Source organism: Caretta caretta, chromosome 12 (assembly GCF_965140235.1).
Source record: "Caretta caretta isolate rCarCar2 chromosome 12, rCarCar1.hap1, whole genome shotgun sequence".
Classification (NCBI taxonomy): Eukaryota; Metazoa; Chordata; order Testudines; family Cheloniidae; genus Caretta; species Caretta caretta.
Window position 1 is genome coordinate 11877285 of NC_134217.1, and position 22660 is coordinate 11899944.

General features: G+C 41.3%; 1 protein-coding gene across 4 annotated transcripts in view; it reads right to left on the reverse strand.

Annotated features, from left to right (window-relative positions):
- Positions 1 to 22660, reverse strand: part of SLC6A2 (solute carrier family 6 member 2) — a 105602-nt gene that overhangs the window by 28035 nt on the left and 54907 nt on the right. For all 4 annotated transcript variants that reach the window (XM_048816517.2, XM_075118348.1, XM_048816513.2 and 1 more), the window contains 4 exons: positions 18149 to 18273; positions 15932 to 16044; positions 10955 to 11083; positions 4057 to 4156 (listed from right to left, as the gene is read on the reverse strand). In XM_048816517.2, the coding sequence (XP_048672474.1) occupies positions 4057 to 4156; positions 10955 to 11083; positions 15932 to 16044; positions 18149 to 18273 (467 nt within the window). The remainder of the gene's footprint in view (positions 1 to 4056; positions 4157 to 10954; positions 11084 to 15931; positions 16045 to 18148; positions 18274 to 22660) is intronic.

Below are 22660 nucleotides of genomic sequence, written 5' to 3' on the forward strand. Positions count from 1 at the left end.
CATTTGGGAGTTTAACTAGAAAAATAAAGTGATGTGTGCAGGTGGGATGAGATGACGGCCGAGGGAGGCAAATGGGAGTAGAGCAAGGGTACCTGAGAACTTTATAAAGCACACAATGACAGCTATAAAGCACTATCTCTAAAAAGAAAATAAGATGACTGTCAGGAAAAGAAGAATAATTTCACCAGAAATCAGGACAGCTAGCTCAGTATATACTTGGATGAGTCACAAAGTCTCTAGGGGAAAATATATGCTTGAATGCTGGCCGGCTATGTCCTTGAACTCTGATTATGGTGAGGAGAGAAGAGGTGGCTGGATAGAAAAGAAAGAGTGAGAGGTTGATTAATGTTGTTGACTTTTTAATGGCAACTATCTTAAGGTACGATAGATGAATTGATGCTGTCAAAACAGGACTATTTGCCATGAGTAAGAACTATTTACCCAAGTACAACTTTATATTACGGGACCCTTAGGACATTCAATATATTCCTAAAGTGTGTGGTGGAGCAAAGAGATAGGCTTACTATTAATATTGCATTGCTCAGATGATTATCGTTTGAGTGGTCTACTGAATTGCCAAAATATTTAGAATGCCTTTGACAGAACTGGGGGGAAAAAAAAAGTCTTCCTGGATGGTGTCCTCAATAACTGGGACACAACTGGCTTGAAAGCAGAACAGAAATTAAAAATAAGCAAAGTAACCCCAAAGTCACCAAAGGAGGAGCCTGGATGGTGCATTGTATTTTGAAAGAGGAAAAGTGGAATTGTTGCATGTACCTTGTATCTGAACTCAATACAGAGCTGCTTTTGCTTACAGAATAGTAATTTGGAAGCATGTTTTCAACATTTATGCTGTCTGAAAAGTCAGCCAGAAACATGACAGATGGGGTTAAAAAAACATGGCAAATTGTAGTTGTATTCAGAGTTGAGGCATTAGTTATTTGCAGGAGAATTTTGAAAAACCCACACCACCACCACCACACCAGGTGATTTGGGAATAGGTGATTGGGAATAAAAACAGGCCATTACACTGTATTATGATTTACACTGCCTGATGTATATTTGTGAAAATGTACATTAGCAGATCATTTAAGGAAAAAAATATGCCAGAGGTTTATAATATAAAATAGTTTCCCACACTCATTTCAAGTTACATTATGGAATCCCCAGGGAGAATCCAGAATTTCTTTGAACATTTGGCTATTCAGAGAAGGAGGTTATTATAATTTCATCAGCTTTGACAGGGACAAGTTCAAGAAATGCTATAGTCCCTCCCAAGAGAAGTAGAGTATCATTTTCATTACATATGTAGAGTACAATATGGCTAATACAGACCAAATTCTGCCCAAAGTGTTCAGCATGATTCAGTGACCAATGGAGCTTTAAAGTGCCCTCCATTTCTCAGCTGGTGTTCTTCCTTGCATTGGACAAACATTGAGTTTCAGTTTTTTTTTTTTTTTTTAAAGAAATATCTGGAGCCTTAAAATTCCACCTGTTCTGTAAGAAGTTAACAGCCCCCAACATTTAGTCCTTTGGGTTGAAAGGACATGAGAAGCTTCAGGGACAATGGCTAGTGAGAGTTAAAATACCCATTGAGCATCACATGCTGAACAGAAGAAATATAGGCCTGATTCTTCCAGCTTCACTCACATTTATTATCTTACTATCCCATTGCTATCCAATAATTGGCAGAACTGAGCCCTGTGTACATAGTATCCTATTAGTCCAAGTAACAAACAGTTTCACTTCCATTCTTCAGGAATAAAAAAAGTCTCGTCTGTCATTGCTGAATTGTACAGGATCATTATGTTGCATATATAAACACAATCATGTTAATATACAGTAATAAGTGCCATTTATTGTTGATACACAGTGGAGCTATCTAGCTGCCTCACAAACAAGAGGCAATCAAAACTCTTAATTTTAGCAATAGAAAAGCCTGCCAACAATATAAAAAGGAGTTCAGACCCTTTTTAAGACAGATAATTCCTTGTGTCTTCTCAAATCAGAACGAAACACAGTCTAAAGGTCTAAGGCAAAAATACTGACACTCTGCACCTGAAACCAAAAGGTGGCAAGCACCACCTGAGGAGTTTAAGCTGGAAGAAGCTTTTATCCATCTGAAACCCAGTCCACTATAGGCAGGAATACATTTTCCAAAGCAAAATATATAAGAAAAAAAAATCAGTTTACGTAATGTAAATTCTCTACATAAGCATGATTTGATACAACTGATCACAGGTATACAGCAAAGCAGTGAACGAGGTGGAAGGGTTGTACATTTAGAAATAGTAGATGCTACAATTCAATTAGCAGTCAGGGTTATCTTAGATTTCAAGTGGCTTTCCAACAGTTTCATCGCTAACACACCTGTTTCTTGGCAGACATACACGACACAGGACATTTTCTACAAGATTACACCAGTTTTAAAATTCCTGTCATTTAAGTACTGGGTCTATCCCGATTTAGTGTCCCATTATATTAATAAACTAAATACACTTGCTGTTCTTCTCGCTAAGGTCACCTAAATGCATTTATATTGGTTTGGAGGAAAATGAGCAGTGGCTGGCTGCCAACGTTGGGTTATTTTTGCACTGGGAAAGCAAAAATAAATTTCACTGTTTCTTCTTCCTTATGTAACTGTCCTGTATTTTTAATGCTCCATTCTGTGTTTATAGTACTTGAGGGAACAGAAAATACAAATGGCCAAATTCTGCTTTCAGATATTGTTTGTGCAACTGCCAAGGAGATAAATGGAAGCCATGTGCATGCATTTGAGAGCAGAATTGGACCCATACTTTGTGTAAGCATTATTCTCCTTTAGGGATCACTGGCATACCATTGCATTGGGGTTGGTGCAAAGCCACTCCGGCATGAAGGGAGTTCCAGTGGCCGTCAGAATATCTCCTGAAGCCTGGCCTGCAAGGGAGTTTGCTGTGCACCCCCGGGATAATAGGAACAGAGTTGTCCCTAAACGCTCACTGTGCCTTGCCCTTATGGAAGTCTCCTTATACCCCTCCAAATCCCCCAGTATGCATCCCTTTTTGGGGACATGCAATCAGGTGTTAGGTGCCCCGTTATCATGACTTTTAATAGGAGTTGGGCACCTAACTTCCTTTTGCACCTTTGAAAATCTCCTCAGAATTACTAAAATGTGTCAATTGGGAAAGATTGCTGTTTGGATTTATGGAACAGTCTCACACAGACCTTAGTGTCTATGGAGAGCTCCCAAGCCTGGCTCATCATATCCTTGTTAATATACGTAATTATGGTGACACCATCCTTTGGGCTGATGCATACAGAGGGAGATTTTTAAAGGCGCAAAGGACAGTTAGGTGCCTAACTGCCATTAGAAACTAAACTGCTACACAATACCTCATGTTAATATATATGTCCTATTTCTAGTGTTCACCAGTTCATTGATGGATATGCTCATACACTAGGCATCATACGTTGACGGATATAACAAAACAAAATTCAGTGCTACAAGAGTATTTCATCATCCACTATATTACTAAATCAGACAAGAACTGCGCAGTAAGAAATGAATACAAGCCTATAGGGTCAAGCCACCATGTGTCCATTGTGTAGGTCATGGAGAGACCACAAAATTCCATGGTCCCTGTGGGTAGCAGACAGGTTCTGTGGGAGGTAGGGACAGTGTCCATGGCTCCGCAACTAAGCTAATCCACTAGCCTGAAATTTTGCATGGTTTAGAGGCATGATTGCAATCCAAAGGGTGTATTAACAGCTGCAACACCTTGGGAAGAGTGGGAGGATTCTCCCTCTCCAGTGATCCTCTGCCCAAGACAGTTTATTTTGGCTTTGTGCAAGGCTCCAAAATTTGGCCCATAGAACATATATATTCGTGTCACTATTTGTAAATCAGATGAAGATCACTGCATTGAAACTACTGCTCTTCTGATTTCTCCTATACAATATACTTCCATTATTACTTACAGCTGTGGGCCACTGTATCATGGGGACAGCAAACATTTTACAAGACTTTTTGTCGTCACAAAAAAAAAGAAAAGAAAAGAAAAGAAAAGCACTTACCATAAAACCAGGAAACTCCAATTGCCTCCATTAAAACAGCAAACAGGATTGAAGTTCCAGCTGCAAATGTGTCCAGTAGTGTGAGGATGTAAATTCCTCCCTGTGGCATAAAAAAATCCAACAAGTATCATAGATTCATAGATTCCAAGGCCAGAAGGGACCACTGTGCTCATGTAGTCTGAGCTCCTACATAACATGGGCCAGAGAATGTCCCCAAAATTATTCCTGGAGCAGATCTTTTATAAAAACATCCAATCCTGATTTAAAAATGGTCAGTGAGGGAGAATGCACCATGAGCCTTGGTAAACTGTTCCAATGGTTAATGATTCTCAACATTAAAAACGTATGCCTTATTTCCGGTCTGAATTTGTTTATCTTGAATTTCCAGCCATTGGATTATGGTATACCTTTCTCTGCTAGATTGAAGAACCCATTATTAAATATTTGTTCCCCATGTAGAGATTTATAGACTAATCAAGTCAGCCCTTAAGCTTCTCTTTGTTAAACTGAATAGATTAAGGTCATTGAGTCTATCACTAGAAGGCAGGTTTTCTAATCCTTTAATCATTCTTGTGGCTCTTCTCTGAACCCTCCCAATTTATCAACATCCTTCATGAATTCCCCTGTTGATGCATTGTAGGGCTCCATTAGCCCTTTTGGCCACAGCATCACACTGGCAGTTCATGTTCCCCCAAATATCCACCACGACCCTCAATTCTTTTTCAGAGTCACTGCTTCCGAAGATGCAGTTTCTCCATCCTGTAAGTATGGCCTACATTCTTTGTTTCTAGCTGTACACATTTAGATGTAGCTGTATTAAAACTGTATAAGTGACCTGCCCTTTTCATTATTCACCACGCCCCCAATTTTTATGTCATCTGCAAACTTTATCAAGGATGATTTTGTATTTTCTTCCAGGTAATTGAAAAAATGTTAACTAGTGTAGGGCCAAGAACACATCCCTGTGGGACCCCCATTTGAAACACACTCGACGATGAGTCCTCATTTATAAGGCCTATTATTATCTGGGACATCCCTATTAGCCTTTTAAATATTGGCACATTTTCTTTCTTCCAGTCTTCTGGAACTTTCCCCGTGATCCAAGACATTGAAAATCAACATTAACTGTCTAGTGAGTTCCTCAGCCAGCTCTTTTAAAACTCTTGGATACATGTCATCTGGACTTGCTGATTTAAAAATGTTTAACTGTAATAGTTGCTGTTTAACATCCTCCTGAGATACTACTGGAATGGAAAGAGTGTTATCATCATCCGCTTCCCCCCCCAAAATACAGAATAGATATAGATATTGAACACTTCTGCCTTTCTGCATTATTACTGATAATTCTACCATTTCCATATAGTAATGGGCCAATACAATTGTCAGGATTGTTCTTCCTAGTATCCTTGTCCTTAACTCTGATGGTCATATATTTCTCTTTGTGTTCCTTTTCTTCCTTTATCAGTTTCTATAGTTCCTAGCTTCTGATTTATATTCATAATTATCAGCTTCCCCTTTCTTCCATTATTATACATTTTTATTTTTTATATTTACCATCACTTCCCCTCTAAACCAGGTCAATTTTTTAAAGCAATACAGCCTTCCTTGATTATGAGATTGTGACTTTTTGGGCATCTAGTTAAGTGTTCTTAAACAATCCCCAATTATGATTCAGATTTTTCTGATTAAATTCTTCCTCCCAGTTGATCTGGCTCATAATTGTTTTCCGCTTTGTGAAACTGGCCCTCTTAAAGCACCAAATATATATATTACTGGTCTGCTTCATATTGTAAATATGATCAAGTCATGATCACTTGTTCCTAAGCTACAATTAAGTTTTAATTCTTTGATCAGTTCCTCTTTATCTGTCAAGATTCGATCTAATATAGAATTCCGCCATGTTGGATGCAACAGCTTTTCATTTAGCAAATGGTCGTCTATAATATTTAGAAATTCCAAGGATATTTTAATACTGGCAGCATGAGACCTCGAGAATGTGTCACTCAAATTGAAATACCCCACGGTCACGCAGTTTTTCCCCCCTACACATTATGGTTAGAGCGTAAGGAGCTGGTCATCCCGTTCCCTAGTGTGATTTGCTGGTGTGTAGCAAATGCCAACTAATACTCCATCTTGTGCTTTATACATTAGGACACTGATTCATAAGCATTCAAGATAATTTTCCTTGGAGTTATGAGTGACTCAGAAACTGATAATGCCATTTTTGAGGTAGAGCGCCACTTCCCTTTTGCCCACTCAATCCTTCCTAAATAGGTTATAACCACTGCTTTTAATATTCCAGTCTTACACATCATCCCACCAGGTTTCAGTTGTACCAACTAGATTGCTTATTTATGAGCATAAATTCAATTTAAATTCAATCTTGTTTGTTATCCTGGTTCTGAGCACTGGTGTATAGGCAATTAAAGAATTTTTTCTCTTCATATCCTCTGCTTCCTTCATTAACTTTGTTTTCAACATCTTGATTCTGTGCTAAATGAGCGCTCATATTTTCCCTGTTTTTACTCTCCCCTTTCATTATTAGTTTAATGACCTCCTGTCTACTCTAGCCAGACTACCCCTGAGGAGATTGGACAGCCTCCACCAGTAGAAGGGGAAAGAAACTATACTGCCCCCTCTCCCTGTAGAAGGTCAACCAATGTACCACAAAACCAAAATCTCCCACCCTCCACCACTTAGCTCACTAGTGGTTCACTTCCAGAATCTTCTGCCTTCTGTCTTCCTTGTTTGTGGGACAGGAAGGATCTCAGAGAAGATTGTTTCGAGTTTATTCTTCTTCAGGACACTTGCAAGTTCCCTGAAGTCATCTATTATCTGGGAGATGTCCAATGATGCCATGTCATTAGTGCCGAAGTGAATCGTCATGAATGGATCCTTGCCCATTGACTTCAGAAGCCTATCCAATCTTGAGTGAGGTCTTCTGTCTTGGCTCCAGGAAGACAGCACACTGTCCTGTTATCCATCTGTCCCTTGCAGAATGATCTTTTGGTTCTTTTGAGTACAAAATGTCCAACAAGGATCATCAGTCTTTCTTGGACAGTTGGAGAACTCTTTGTGGATATGCTTGATTTTCATACTGGTTGTCCTGTACATCTTTCCATTCTCTAGGACCAGCTGGATCTTGAGAGGAATCTTCTATAGTTTCCATACTGGAGGACCTGGTATTGATTGGAAACTTCTAACTGTGTGGAATTCCTCCTGGTCGTCATCTCTCTGGTGGCCTCAGCCTATTCATCCTCATCTGTCTCCAGCTGTGAGAATGCTAATATGATCTCTTGCCTCTGGTGGTTATGAACTGCCAGGCCTCCTCTCTGATTTCCTGTTTCCCTGACTTTTTGGTGGTCAGCTCCTTTCCTCCTTGAACCTGGGGGTATGGATGCTTCCCAGACCTGTCTAGGAACTCCTCTGCTTCTCAGTAGCATCTCTATTTACCCCTCCAGTTCAAGAATGTTTTCCTCCAGCACAGCCACCAACTTGCACTTCATGCACAGGGAATGTGCTTCTTGTTTCAGCAGGAAAGAAAACATGGCAAATCTGCTGCGGGTCACCACCACTGTTCCATCACTGGTCATCTTAAAATCAGACGTAGAGTTGAACCTGGAAGGAAAGCCTCTCACATGCCCTCTCTCAACTCTGTCCAAAACGCTCCTGTTAGCTGCCTCTGTTCGTGGCCTTTGAATTTGCCAAGCAAGTGATTTTTTATACCAGATCTCCCTGTTTAGCTCAGTTCAGCTTCGCCGCCACCACCAGGGCGTGATTAACTCCTCAGGTTTCAGAGTAACAGCCGTGTTAGTCTGTATTTGCAAAAAGAAAAGGAGTACTTGTGGCACCTTATGCATCTGATGAAGTGAGCTGTAGCTCACGAAAGCTCATGCTCAAATAAATTGGTTAGTCTCTAAGGTGCCACAAGTACTCCTTTTCTATTAACTCCTCAGAGACTTCAAATAGCAGGGCTCATCAGAGCTCTTAAAGAAACAGTTACAATTCTTTTACTTTCAAAGTTTATCCTCCAGGTACCAGAGGTCTGATATGTAGAAATATAATAGTCTCAGTATGTTTAACCAAGGAGTGGAAAGCTTGGGCATCCCTTGGTCTGCATGGGAAATGGTGGGTTTGAATGAACAACCCTTGTAAATGGGCTTAGCCTTCACCCACAAAATGGGACCTAAAAAATGGATGGAATTCTTACTTAGCTCCTCTGGAGTGGGAGTTGAGGTCTCTCAGTGCATTGCAGAACTTCTCAGCAACCTGCAGGATTGAGCCTAAACTACAGCTAGCATAGAGTTACTTCTCAAAGGCATTGGTGTGTCACAGTCATGGCTGCTACCACTCCACTTCTTCCCATAGCCAGGTTTGAGGTCCAGTGGATCTGCAGTCTTGGATCCAATGTTCTATTCCTGTGCTCCTGTAGAGTGGCCTACTGCATACAAATGGCTGTGAAGTCTCCATTGCCTGCTCCCCTGTACAGTAGGAGAGCCCTGGCTATGCTGTGGTTTGAGTCTTTTTCTGTGGCTGAAGTGTGGTGACAGGATTTCACCCTACATAAATATCCCCTCTCCTCTGAAATATACATCCCCTAAAATGCATTGATTTGGAACTGTAAGTTGCATTTACGAGATTCTTGCAAAATTGTTTTTCAGACACTCTGAGCTGGATTTGACTTTGTTTTATTTGATTGGTGTTTGAGTAAACTATTAAATGTCTAATTTTATTAAATGTCTAATTTTATTTAGTGTAGAGTGAAGAGAATGGGGGGGGGTTGTTGGCAGATGGAGCTCCCTATCATTTTGAAATGAAGCAAAGCAGAATATTTTAAGACATTGTTACCATTTCATCCTAGCAAACAGCGGAGAGAACTTCCAGCCATGGTAGATTCTAACAATCTTATTTATAAACAAACCCACTATGAATATGCCTGCTTCTTGTGTAGATTTTGTTTTATAGTATCTTTAACAATTTTAAAAAGGGGATAAATACCATTCGTTTTGTAGATTTGATGATGATTTTACTCTGTTTAATCAACAAAGACATAGTTTAGCTTTTCTCTTGTTATAGCATACAGAGACTTTCTACCAGAGGTGTCACTATTTACAGTAACCAATGGAGACAGCTGTCGAGGCTTTTCTGAGTTATAAACTCTGGAGATCTGGCCAAAGTTTGGATTAACATGGGGCACCTAACAAACTGAATGGCAAATATTTTAGCAAGAAGCAAAAGACTGTTTATTGAATGGTGTTTTAGGTGAGAAAATCTGCTCCACACCTGTTCATTATTTGAATGCCTTTATTTTAGAAATCCAGCAAGGTGGCTGATGAAAGGTGTGTGTATGAAAAACAGACTGCTTCAAAAATAGATCCCAAAGATTTTCAAGGGGAAATTCAACTGATTATTTTATCTCTATGGTCTCACAGCGGTTTTAATTTCTACTTTGTACACATGTGACATCAACTTTTTCTGTTACATGAACTTATGTCTTGGTACCTGTCAAGGCAATTCAGTGCAGTCTAGTTTGTTTGAGAATTTAATCCCACAGAGGTGCCATAATTTGAAAGACACTGAACTAGATTCTCATGTGGTCTGAACTGACATCGTGCTGTTGAAGTAAATGGAGTTACACCAATTTAGACCAGCTAAAGATCTGACCCATTGTGTTTCTTCAAACCCATTGGTCCAAGCCTATTGTTAACCCAGATGAAACCTTGAACAAGGAAGTAGTATGTCCAGCTGCATTAGATGACAGAGAAAGCTGAAAAATGTAAAAAGAGTCAATATGTATTATTAGTATAAATTATCTGTATTATTAATGTAAGACTTACTTTTAGTCTTTGAAAACCCTTTCTAGCTAATGAAACACTGTAATGAAAAAAACTACCAGGAAAATGCATTTTGTTAAACTTTAAAACTTCTGTATTATTCACTAATTGGTACCATTTTAATAACTTTCTGCTAACTTGTTGATCTGTGAGTCAGTGGAATGCTGATAGACAGGGATGTGGTCATAGTATCCCAGCACTGGTGCGTTCATTATGGCTACCTAAGGTATAATGCATATGGTAGCATTATGGGGTGCATGATCAGCAGTGGCCCTCACCTTCCTGGTACTAGTTGGCATACAGAGAAGAGCAAGGCCAGCGCAGAACAGACATATCCTCTCTGGTGTGTTGTGCTGCCAGGACTTGCAGTGCCTTGCTCCTTTGCCCGTAGACAGCAAAAACAGCCACGGTATGACTGCCACCTGTGCAGAGGGTTCCCTGCACCCTTTCCCCACCTCCAGCGCGTCTATGCAGCCATTATTTTTCTGCTTTCTATTTGTAATGTAGGGAGCAGGTTGCATTATACCTCCGATATTCAAAAATAGGAAGGTTCCTTCACTGAAATGCATCCAACCCAAAGCATTAGTAACTATGATCTGCTACGCTGCCAAGCTATTATCGTGTTCTGGAAAGGGTGATAGGATTATTGTACTGAAGTGTAGTTTTACAAGAAGTAAATGCTTCTTATTGATTAATTATCTTGTTCTGTTGTGAAGAGAGAGTTTTCAGATGCTTACGGGTGTGATCCCCAAAACGCTTTCCCCTACACACAAGAGTAAGCAGTGACCATAGTCCCATTTCAGATGATCAAGCTGGGGTAAGCATGATGCATGAGAATAAAGGTTTGTGAGATCAATTGATAGATAATAGCCTTGTAAAAAACAGGAGGGGAAAGGCATCGTTTATAGAAGAATTAATATAATATTCAGACAATAATGTTGGTTATAATTAAACTTCCCAGGTACACAAAGAGATAAATCCCAGCCTACAGTAATTCTGTCTCTTTTATAGGAATAGTTGCATTGTTAAGTTAACTTGCTAATGGAAACTCTTGCAGTACTTACATTGGTGATACAAAAAAGAGCCACCAGGAAAGTGCCAAAGGAGACGCCAAATGTGAAAAGCTTTCTGTGCCGCTTCAGTATTTGGAAATCATCTGCTAACCCAGTGATGACAGCTTCCATTCCACCCATCTAAGGAAAAGGATTACAGCAATCTAAGTTAGGCAATAATGACAGAGACATTTTACCCACAAACAAACAGAAGGGTATAAATAAGTTTGAGATTCATCTCTATTTCCTTTTGTGATTTCTAGCATTGATTGAGTTTCTTCTCTTTAGTTAAAAGGTGTTATGCCTTCTGTAAAATGTGCATATGATTTCACTCTGGACTATTCTTCCTTGTTCTTGTTCATACTTGCATATAGTTGAAGTGTTAGAAATCAGAATAAATAGGTCTCAATTTCCCTCACCTGGTGGCTGCTGTTTTTATTGATAAGGAACAGTAAAATGGAGATTGGAGCTAAACAATGTGGCAAATCAAACAACATTGTTACCTTTGTATATTGGGGATAGAGAGACAACCCTTAATACTGAGAATTTTATAGTAACAAAAATTCTTGATGATACCATAGAAGAATATTAGTTTGCCCTCTGGACGTAACCACTATATGCTAGCCATTTTTTGCTGTTGGGAGAAATTGACTGTGGTAGCTGAAATGTTTTCCAAGCTTTCATTGATCCTCCTGTAGAATACAGGTTCCTGATCATGAGCTTTATGTCCTGTGCTGTAATGCAAGCATTTTGGGTTTTTTTTTGTAGGGTTAGATCAGAATGACTCCAAGTCTCCTTCTCAGAGCCAGACATCAGTGTTTTGCTGCCCAGGTCAGAAAGGATTTTTGGCACTCCACACAGCTGAGCAATAAATAAATAAATAAATAAATAACCAAGCAGTGGTTTCCCCCTCCCTCCCATGCCTGTCCTGCTGTTGCTTTGGTGATCCTGGAAGCTCGTGCCCAGGGCAACCACCTGATTGCCAACTCCCTAAGGCCAACCCTGCTCCTGCTAGGGATGAACAAGCCATCTTAATTTGTTTAAGAATCAGTTAAGTAGTTGGGAAGACTCAATATAGGATATTTCCTGCAAATGGAAGAAAAATGTGGCAAATACTTGGGGATTGGGGGAGAGGGGGCAGCAGATTGGAGACAACAACATCTCTGTTTCAAATCAATTGCTGATAATAATCTCTGTAGTATCTGAATGATTCACTTCTGAAACCAGAGGACTGCAGAGGGAAGGGCAAACATTCTTTTAGCAAATCTGACACTCGAGTAAAATGTCAAAGCTGAGTGTGGGGTTTTATCCATGTGACTTCTGTAAGCATCAACAGGAATCATACAGTTAAATCTCAGTGCACTGCTTAAATATGGGTTCATATTTTTTGTGGTCACAAAGATTTACAACACTGCTACTTTGAGAGACTCAGAGAAGTTAGAAGTGGAAAAGTAGCCTTCAGATTCTCTACTCCATTTTATCAGTTCAGGACTGCTTCCTAATCTAGTGCTTTGTTCATCCCCATTGTTAATATCCTATGTAGAGATGGTTGCATGCTGAAAAAAACATTACAGACATTCACTCTAATTCCTAATCCCATTAGTTGGCTGTCCACTAACACATTCATAAGGAAGTTTCTCTTTCCATAAACATTTGGGGGCGTTCCAGAAAACTGTCTCCATATGTCAATAAGGGGTTTTGTGCACGAACAAGGGTGTTGATGCATTATTCCTCTATTTTTTTTCTAGTTTATTTTCTAATCAGGGATAACCAACAGTATCACGTGTCCTAGGTGACCGAGCTCACAGCACGTAGAGTGGGTAATCAAGGGAAACAGTCTGCAAACAACCCCACAGTTGCTTGCATAAAACCAGTAAATAATTATGAGCAGCAGCTGCTTGATATGGCATTGATGTAGCTGTGGTGGTGCACAGAATGGAATTCATCTTGAACGGTCCCCTGGAAGACTTCTCTTTCAGCAAGAGTCAGTATGGGCATGGGGGTAGGGTGCCTATCCCACACAAGGCCTGACTAGAGAGAAAGGGACAATTAGCTCTGTGACAGGCTGCGCCTGGAGGAGAGTCAGGGCTGATAAGCTTTTAACTGATGATGAAGCCCAGCTGAGCAAGGAGAAGGCTAAGCTGCTATAAAACCAGGAAGTAGAGAGCAAGATGGAGGCTGCAATACAGAAGGCCTGCAGTCACTCTTTGGGCTTACAGAGGGAAAGGAGCAAACCAGGGGGAGAATAGAAGCCCTGAGACCCAGGCCCTGAAGGAAGGGCGTGCACAGAGAAGGGTGGAGTAGGAGCCTGATAGAGGCGAAGCAGGAAGCAGCCCAGGGAAACAGCAGCAAGGTTTAGGATATTGAAGACCTTAGCTGGGGAAGTGGCACAGGCTGGACAATGGAGCAGAAGACTGCCTGGGAAAGTCATCCAATGGGACTTGGATACCCTGGAAGGACAAAATGATAGTGACCTGGCTGGAGGGCTCAGCCATGAAGGGGGAGCACCCTGAGTGATGAAGAGGAAGTGACTCCAGAAAAAGAGTGTGAGATCATGGGGCAAGAAACTGAAGGAGGGGGCATCAGAATGGGTGTGAGCTCATCCCCAGATGGGCCACAAGGACACTACACAGCAGTGAGCAGAGCACCTCATGATAGGGAGGATTTAGGATTCTTAAATCCCTCAAAATTGCATCTTCCAACCTCCTTCATTCACAGTTGGCTTTGTGTTCTGCTTCCTTCAGCCTCAACTCTACAAAACTTCTGTAAAACCATACCTTCTTCTGTACATGACCCCACAATTGCAGTGTCATCTTGTTCTCAACTTGTGCGAGACTGCAACTGGCCAGGATCATCTAAGTATCTCCTTGTCTGTGACAAAAATCAAACCAATGGATGTTAAGAATCCACTGTAACTTCTGACTCTGAAAACTGTTTAGATTCCTCTCCTCAGCTGTTTTTAATGGCCATGTTTTGTGCTCCATATAGCAGGGTAATGAAAGCAAAGCTCTGCATGTCTCTATAAAATGAATGACTTGCGGATGGTGCACGTAGATGGCAATGACATTGAATGGGGGTAAATACTTTTCTATGTCTGGCTAGTTGATTGATTGACACAGGCGGTTCTATAACCGGAGGAGTCACACTGGATTGGTCTTCCCCCCGTGGCATGTCAGTGTCTTCAAAGGCCTTTGACTGGGTGATGGGATGTCACTAAGATAGAAGTGTTGACAACTCCCCCTCTCTTCCCCTGTGAGAAAATAATTCTGAACAGCAAATAAATAGGCAAACATCAAAGCCTGACCAAGAACAGAAAATGCTAGACTTTCCACAGTTTATCCACTTTGAGTAATTTGATCCCCTTCCACTGAAAAATTATTATTCTACAATTTAAGGTGCCGACCCTTCAAACATTTACACATGTGCTTTACCATGGTAGAGTTAAACAAATCCCTAAATGTTTGCATGATTGGGCCTAGTAGCGCTCAACCTATAATATACAACCTAGATTTTACTTTTCTTAATTTTGACTCATAACTACTGGTTATTCTTGCCACCCTAATCTACTCTTCTCCTTCCTTCATGTTTGTTTATGGTACAAATAGGTCCAGACTGGAACCCCAGATCTGACTTTGCCTCAAGTTTTTAGAATAAGGTTCCAGAGTCTCAATTTTACAACTTGATCTAATCACTAGCAAGCCTGAAGTGAAATCCAGAATTCAAAGAGCTGGGAAGAGTTCACAGCTGGAGCTGAACTTCACAGCTCTGACCCCTTCTAGAATATGTCCTTCAAATACTTGCAGATGACTATCAAAGCTCCTTTGTGTGATCTCTTCTCCCCGCCCCCGCACCCCCAGCTTTGTTCCCTCTCTTGTCTCTGTTTTTCCTTCCCTTTCTATTTCTGAAAATGAGTGAACTTTCTTCTTGGCAATTCTTATTTTGGAATAGTAAAAATTTCCTCATGAACATGACTAGACTGTTCACAGTTCTGTTCTTTAAAGATGCTATTTACTTTTCCCAGAAGAAAATTAACTTTTATGTTAAGTAGAAAAGGAAGTCTTGATTCCTCTTTGGCAAGAATACGGTGGTAGAAGTGCTGTTAGGGTACTTAGAATATTTCATCTAGGGTTGAAGTTTCTCTTATCTTTTTTTATCCCAGGACAATATACTTTCACTTTGTAGAAAGCACAAATACTCCCCCTTCATGTTGAATGAAGTTCAGTCCTAAATCTAACTGAATTTAACTGTAAAATGAGGCAGCCCATCTTAGTGCTCATTTTTTACCATTCCTAAATATCTATTATCTGTCAACATACAGATGACATTGTTGCCTTTTGCCAAGACACCTAACAAACACAAAATAATAGTGTAAATGAAATTGATTTTTAAAAAATGATCACAATGAGACTATTGTTATAAGGAAACTATCTTACATACAGTTCCATATTATAGGAAATCAAAGATATAATTAGATTCTATCCTCAGCCTTTGTGTCATGAGTATCACTTAGGATGTCGTGGGAAATAACAAATACAAATCTCTAATACAAAATAGTACAGAACCATAGGCAGGCAATTTAGCATCTTGTTCCCATGCTTTTTCCAAGTTCATTTTTAGGCTCTGAGTATGCTGCTGTAGAAATGAATGGTAAAATTCTCATTCGAGTCAGTGATGCAGTGTGCTTAAAGTGTAATAACTTTGAACCCAACCCAGAATCATGGAAACCAGCAAACTGTGTTTGCTGGTTCATAAACTAGATGGCCCTTCACAAGACTTTTGCACACTATGAATCTATGATTAAATAAACTGCTGAGTGCAATGCTACTTAGGTAAGGCCAATTCATAGGTAATTGGCCTTACCTATGAAAACAGATACATTGAGAGCACAGCATGTGGCTTCTGAAACCTAGTGGAATCAGACTGGTGCCTCCGTACTTATTACCAGAGAATGTTATTAAAAGAAAAATGACAGGCATGGAAGATACGCACAGAACTGTCAATGCCCAGTGTGAGAAGCATTATGAAGAACACCACTGCCCAAAATGTTGATCCTGAAAGGGTTGAAATGGCTTCTGGATAAAGGATGAAAACTAATCCAGCTCCTGAAAAGCAAGAGGAAAGAAAAACTCATTTCTGCATGGAGGCTTTTGTTAAATTTTTAAAGCTATAAAAGGTTCATGAAAATAAGATTTGACCTACCTAGATTCTTATATTGGTGTCCCTCACCATAGTATCTGAACAACTCAGACTCTGGCTGAGTCAATGAAGTCCTCACATCATGGTTTAAAGATTTCAAGTTACAGAGAATCCACAATTTATACTAGTTTAAACCTGCAAGTGACCCATATCCCATCCTGCAGAGGAAGGTGAAAACCCCCCAGAGTCTCTGCCAATCTGTTCCAGGGGAAAATTTCTTCTCGATCTCAAATATGGTGATCAGTTAGATCTTGAGCATGTGTCCAGGACCTACCAGCCAGACACCTGGGAAAGAATTCTCTAATAACTCAGAGCCCTCTCCATCTATTGTCCTATCACTAGCTGTTGGAGATTTTTGCTGCTAGCAGTTGCAGACAGACTACATGCCATTGTAGGCAGGCTCATCATACCATCTCCTCCATAAATTTATCAAGCTCAGTCTTGAAGCCAGTTAGATTTTTGAAGCCATTCTCAGGCCCAGATGCACAAAGGTACTTAGGTGTTGCAACTACAGAGTCAGTCTCACAATCTATCTGGCCCAATTAATTTTTTTAATGCAAAGTGGAATTTTTTCAACAAGAGAGACTGAGAGACACATCGGAATATCCCAGAGTGCAGTGACTACAGCACTCACCTGAGAGGTCAAGAACCTCTCAAACGCCTTCAAATCCCTTGCCCTGATGAAGAATAGGGAGGAATTGAATCAGGGTCTCCCATATCCCAGGTGAATACCTTAACCCTTGGCTAAATGTTATAAGGAAGGCCACCACTTCCCACTCACTCCACAACATTTTATGTGGAGTTGGGGGTCCCTAGCCTCTGTTTGCTAGAAGCTGGGAATGAGTGACAGGGGGATGGATCACTGAATGATTACCTGCTCTGTTCATTCCCTCTGAGGCACCTGGCACTGGCCACTGTCAGAAGACAGGATACAGGGCTAGATGGACCCTTCGTCTGACCCAGTAGGGCCATTCTTATGTTCTAGATCGGGCCCTGCAGGTGAGCTGGCAGGGAAATGCCTATCTTTATCTGGTTTGAGGGTTGCACTGAGGCTTAGGTATCAGGCAGGTACCTGGACACCTGACTGGGTCAGCAGTGCTAATACCCAGAGGCAGAAACTTAGGCACCAAGGGAACTTTTACAGTCAAAGTTCAGGCATGGAGCGAATTTAGGGGTTGGTTATACGGATCACAGGAGTGTCTACACCTGGAATTTAGAAGCCTAAGTCTCTTTGTGGATCTAGGCCTCAAATCGTAACCATGAACCTGATATTCTTACCTATTTATTTCCATTCCTTGGCTCTGTGTAGGAGAGGGCCATATTTGAACGTTGTTGAGGCAGGAACCTATGGAACTAGCCAGTAGTCTCAGTAGATTATGTATGTGTTCAGTACAGACCTGCCCCTTTAACGTGTTGCGTGCTTCCAGCCAGGGGCCAAGCACCCTCAACTCCCTGGAGCTTGGACCACTCAACGCCTTGCAGCGACTACAATTCAACAACATGCTTACACCTGTGCCTGCCTTGGAGCGCTTGAGTGGCCCCATTCAGGTCACAGCTCATGTACCCAGAGTTGGCATGTGCCATGGCATGAGCAGGCAGACACATGAGAGCTCTGTCCCAGCTACTGCATCAAAACCAGTGGTGTAGCCGGGGATAGCACAGGCAGGAGCTCAGGCTACCGGCCTGAGTACAAACCCGCCCAGCCCCCAGAGTACGTTCTTGGGCAGCTAGCCCAAACCACCACCTGTGCTCGATCCAGCTACACGGCTATTTTGGGAGTGTTAGTTCAAGCAAAGCTAGGGTGTCTGCCAATTCACAGTGGGAAGCATGCTCCCAATTGCAGTGTAGACGTACCCTAAGTGGCTTGCTGAATCAGGGCCACAGCTGAGTCCCTTGTAGGTGGGCTTCTTTGTCTTGTTTAATTTGAAATGAACATAAACAAATTTGCAGGGCAGCACTGGAGCAGGTGGTTAATTTTTCAGTAAATCTGGAGTAAAATGAACTTCCTACCTTCAGTGGCTACATCTTCAATTTTTACTTTGTGCTCATGAGCCATGTAGCCCAGTATGGAGAAAATGGCAAATCCTGAGATGAAGCTTGTGACACAGTTGATTGTGCTAGTCAGCAAAGCATCCCTAATATGAGAGAGAGAGAGAGAGAAGAACGATCTAGTGAAAAGCACTTTAGGAAGTAGGTAGGAATTGTGTTATTATGGCAATAAAATTCTGGTGGAAAAGAGAAACATGCCAATTAAGTAATCATCCTGATGATCAAAGGCTCATACGAGCACATTGTGCTGCGAAAGACTCACTGTTATTTCCTAAATTGTTTTGAAATTAATCTGTGTTCAAAAATTTAAAAAAAACTATAATAAATTGTAAGATGGTCTTAGCTGGCAACAATAATGGAACAGGGAAGTAACCAGAAGTGAACAAAAGGTTACACGGGGAAATGAATACTAGCAAATACCAATCGATACCTATAAACAATTGTGAATGTTTTCAGACAACATCAGGTATGCATTTTAGTGAACTTTGATGCCATTTTCAAGGTATTGCATAGAATCTGTTCATCAATCCTTCCAGTTAAGCAGGCATTTCAGATAAGGTGCATGGAAAGACCTCATCCGGCTCCCATTGAAATCAATAGCAAAACTCCCATGAACATCAATGAGATTGGAATCTGACCCAACCATCATCATTGTATAATATAAAGAGGTAACCATCAGTTTAGTCATGAATCTGACAAAAATGCTGATAACTTTGTTATTAATCTGCTATTGTTTTAGATCAATGACAGGACCCACAAAGGAAAATCCAGATTCAGCCCTGGGAGTTATCACAGAAACATAGAATATCAGGGTTGGAAGGGACCTCAGGAGGTCATCTAGTCCAACCCCCTGCTCAAAGCAGAACCAACACCAACTAAATCATCCCAGCCAGGGCTTTGTCAAGCCCAACCTTAAAAACTTCTAAGGAAGGAGATTTCACCACCTCCCTAGGTAACGCATTCCAGTGTTATGTGCATTTATGTCAAAATTAAATCTGGCCACAGTTGTCAACATTAATTTGGAATGTCAGCCCCATCCTAATACACGTATTACAACTGGTCACCTGGTTCTGAACTTCAACTTTTAATTGAACATTTTTTGTTGAAATTCCAAATGTTTACAAAAAGAGGAGATTGCTCCTCCCCACCCTCCATTTTGCACTAGCTCTAGCATTTATTTGTGGTGCGTACATTAATGCAAAGAAAGTGATCATAATTTGTTAGGTATTTAATGAGTCAGAGGCTGAGAATGTTTCCCCCTTTCCTCCCCATTGTTAAAGATCAGTAACAGCAAGATTTTATAAACCTCATTGTCTTTTGCAAGGCTGTCATCTTCATAATGACACCTGCAAATATACCTCACGGGCTGTTCGCTGTAAACTGCTCTGTTCAAATTTTCTCTAGCAAATCTGTCCTTCATACATTTTTTTTTTTAAAGTTTAGCCAGCTCTTCCATGTAAACTTATGGTAATACATTCCCCCAGAGCACAGGAGAAAGTTCCACCTCAGTGTGATAATTCCCCAGAACTATGAATGTTTGATGTTTAGTGGCATCGGGGAGCCAGCTGCAGCAGGATCAGTCTCCTAGCAACACACTGGGCATAGCTGACCCTAGCAGGAACTGCTCTGCCTCATTGACTGTACTTCCACCTTGACCCAGTAGTGGCCAGAGCTTGCCGGCTGCTCACCGCATTGCACACTGCAGCTGTGCTGAACCCTGCTTCCTGTGCCTTTTCTTTCTCCCATCCAGCCTATGCCTGCCCATGCCCAGCCTCCTCTTGTGCCCACTTCAGTTCCTAGCCTTCCCCATCCTTGACGCCTTTGGCTCTGACCCCCAGCTCAGCTCCCTGACCGTGTCTCCAGCTAGCCCATTGGCTCTGGCATCCGTCTTCTGATCCCTGTGTCTGACCCTCAGCTTTGCTCCCGTCTACACCCATGGTTGTCCTTTGGCATTGATTCTTGACTCCGTGCTAAGCCCCAGACCAGGCAACCCCTATGACTCCGACTGTTAGGCCCAACCACCCACATCCTGTTCATGATCCTGACAAGTGGCATAAAGACAAGCCTTATGCAAAATGTAAGTAATATGATTAATTGGCTTAGTCATGTCATGAACTCCATTCCACAGAGGATTGTTCAGTACTTTCAGCCTTAAGTATGCAATACCCAGGCTTCACAGGCCCCTAGTTAAAATCAAATGAACCACAACAGGGTTGTCAAAATAGATCTGTTTTACAAGTAGATATAATGAGTTCCATACAGTCTGCTGTTGGAGAAGACCTTTAAAATTGAGGTCCTGTCTCCAGTGTGTAGACACCAGTCATACACCATAGTGCTTTTGTTAATGATAGAGTTTGCCTTAGCCAGAGTTTCCACATCTGTCACATTTAATTACCTCCCTGCACCCAGATTTGACTGTATTTCTGTAGAGCAGTGTGTACATAAGAGGAAGGACTAACTCAGGCCTATATACTTGTAAAATTTTCTTTGGACTCCTTCAGGAGAAAATTTGCCAAGTATCTGCAGGGGTGAAAGTAACTTAAGAGACTTACCGGTACACAGGGCCGGGGTCTTGAGCAAGGTGTGTGTATGTGTGCAGGGGGTTGGGGGTCACTCGGGCGGAAGGGGCAGGGCCTTGGGTGGAAGGGGTGGGGCCTTTAAATCCCCGGGCCCTTTAAATCACCGCCGGAGCCTGAGGGCTCCTGGCCACTACCACTATCCCGGGGCTCTGGTGGTGATTTAAAGGGCCCGGGACTCTGGCTGTGGTAGTGGCAGCCGAAAGCCCCGGGCCCTTTTAATTTTTCGGCCTGGGGAACCTGCCCCCTGCCAGTATGGTTGGCTGTGTATCGGCTCTTACCAGTATGCCGGACCGGACCGGCTTACCTTCACCTCTGAATATCTGTGAAATATTATGGCCAAGGTCATCATTACCATTTCCCTCAATTCCAGAACATTCACATGTAAGTAGCTTTTTCCATTTGCATCATCAACCACATACTTTACCCCATTTTTAAGCTGACAGATTTACGTGCAAAATATAGAAGTTGACAAAATGTTGTGTTGCAATGCTTCAGCACTTCAGACTCTCTGGCTCTGATTTGCCACTGTGTTGCCCCAGTTTTACACCTGCGTAACTATTGATTTCAATGGAGTTCCACTGGCGTAAAACAACTGGAGCAATATAGTGGTGAATCATGCCCTTTATTTGGAAATACAATGCTAATTTAAATGTGTTTTGTTCCACTTCAGTAAAGCGTTGCCAATGTAATAAAGATGTCACTGACATACTCCACAGTATTTTACCAAAGAATGGATTCATTTAAGTGTCAATTGTCTTTGAATGGAAGCTGGTTTATAGGATTAAAGATAAAACATAATATTTTAGAAACACTGCAGATCGCTCTACAATACAGCCAGAGTGATTCTGGTAAACTACATAAGACAAGTGTAATAAGCTCAGCACAGTTTAATGTAATTTGAGGTATTGCCTCAAGGCATTTATTTTAAGTTCCAGAGTGTATTTCATGGCAAATTTACTCAGGGTACAGAATAAAACAATTATGTAGGAAACATCTTAAAGCCAGGCTTCCTAGAAATCTGTAAGATTAATGTTAACCTAATTGTAGAATGCAATGATTGCCACTTTGGAGAATAGCTATTATTAGAGGTGTCATTTTTACTACAGCATTACCCACATTAATGTCACCTAACATGAAAACCCACTTGTGAATCTAAAGTTACAGTGGGCTTGGTCCAAAGCTCACTGAAATCAATTGGAATCTCTCCGTGGACTTCAAAGGACTTTGGATCAAACCCTGTGTTCAGAGAATTGAACAAATTTAACAGACCATTCCAGCAAACTAAAATCTCTATAGTCTTTTGTGCTTTTTATGGACTGCTATAGGCGTGTTTGTTAAAGGCATGGTAGGTGCCCATTTTCCTCTTTATGGTAATATATACAGTACTACTATATTCCAGCAAATTTTAGGAAAACGATATATTGCTAAACTAGGCTTACCATTCAAGTGTCACAGTGTGTCTGTGCAAGTCCTTTTGGTGAGACCCGTGACTAGGCTACTGGCCCAGGCAGGGAATAAGGGCGCCCTTATACCCCTTCATGGGCTTCATGCTACTACACGCCTAGAGCAGGGGGGAGTGGCGTGGCACTGTGATTGAGAGGTCTGTCTCAAATACTTCTGGGATGGTGCAGCTTATGCACCACTCAGGGCTGTTTCTACAGTCACCACCCTTTGCTTCCTAGCTTTTACTCACAGATGTTTTCAAAAGGAGCTACTGTAGGTAACTGTTAGCACCCAGCCCAGGACTATCTAACATGCAGCGATGTTCTCTGATGCTTTCTATTATGGGTATGTTCAGGCACTCCAGTTTATTCCTCTGGTGAGGCTATCTTACAGGAACTCCATTTTTGTTGTCTTTTTGCATTACAAATATTCTGGATTAAAATCCATATTT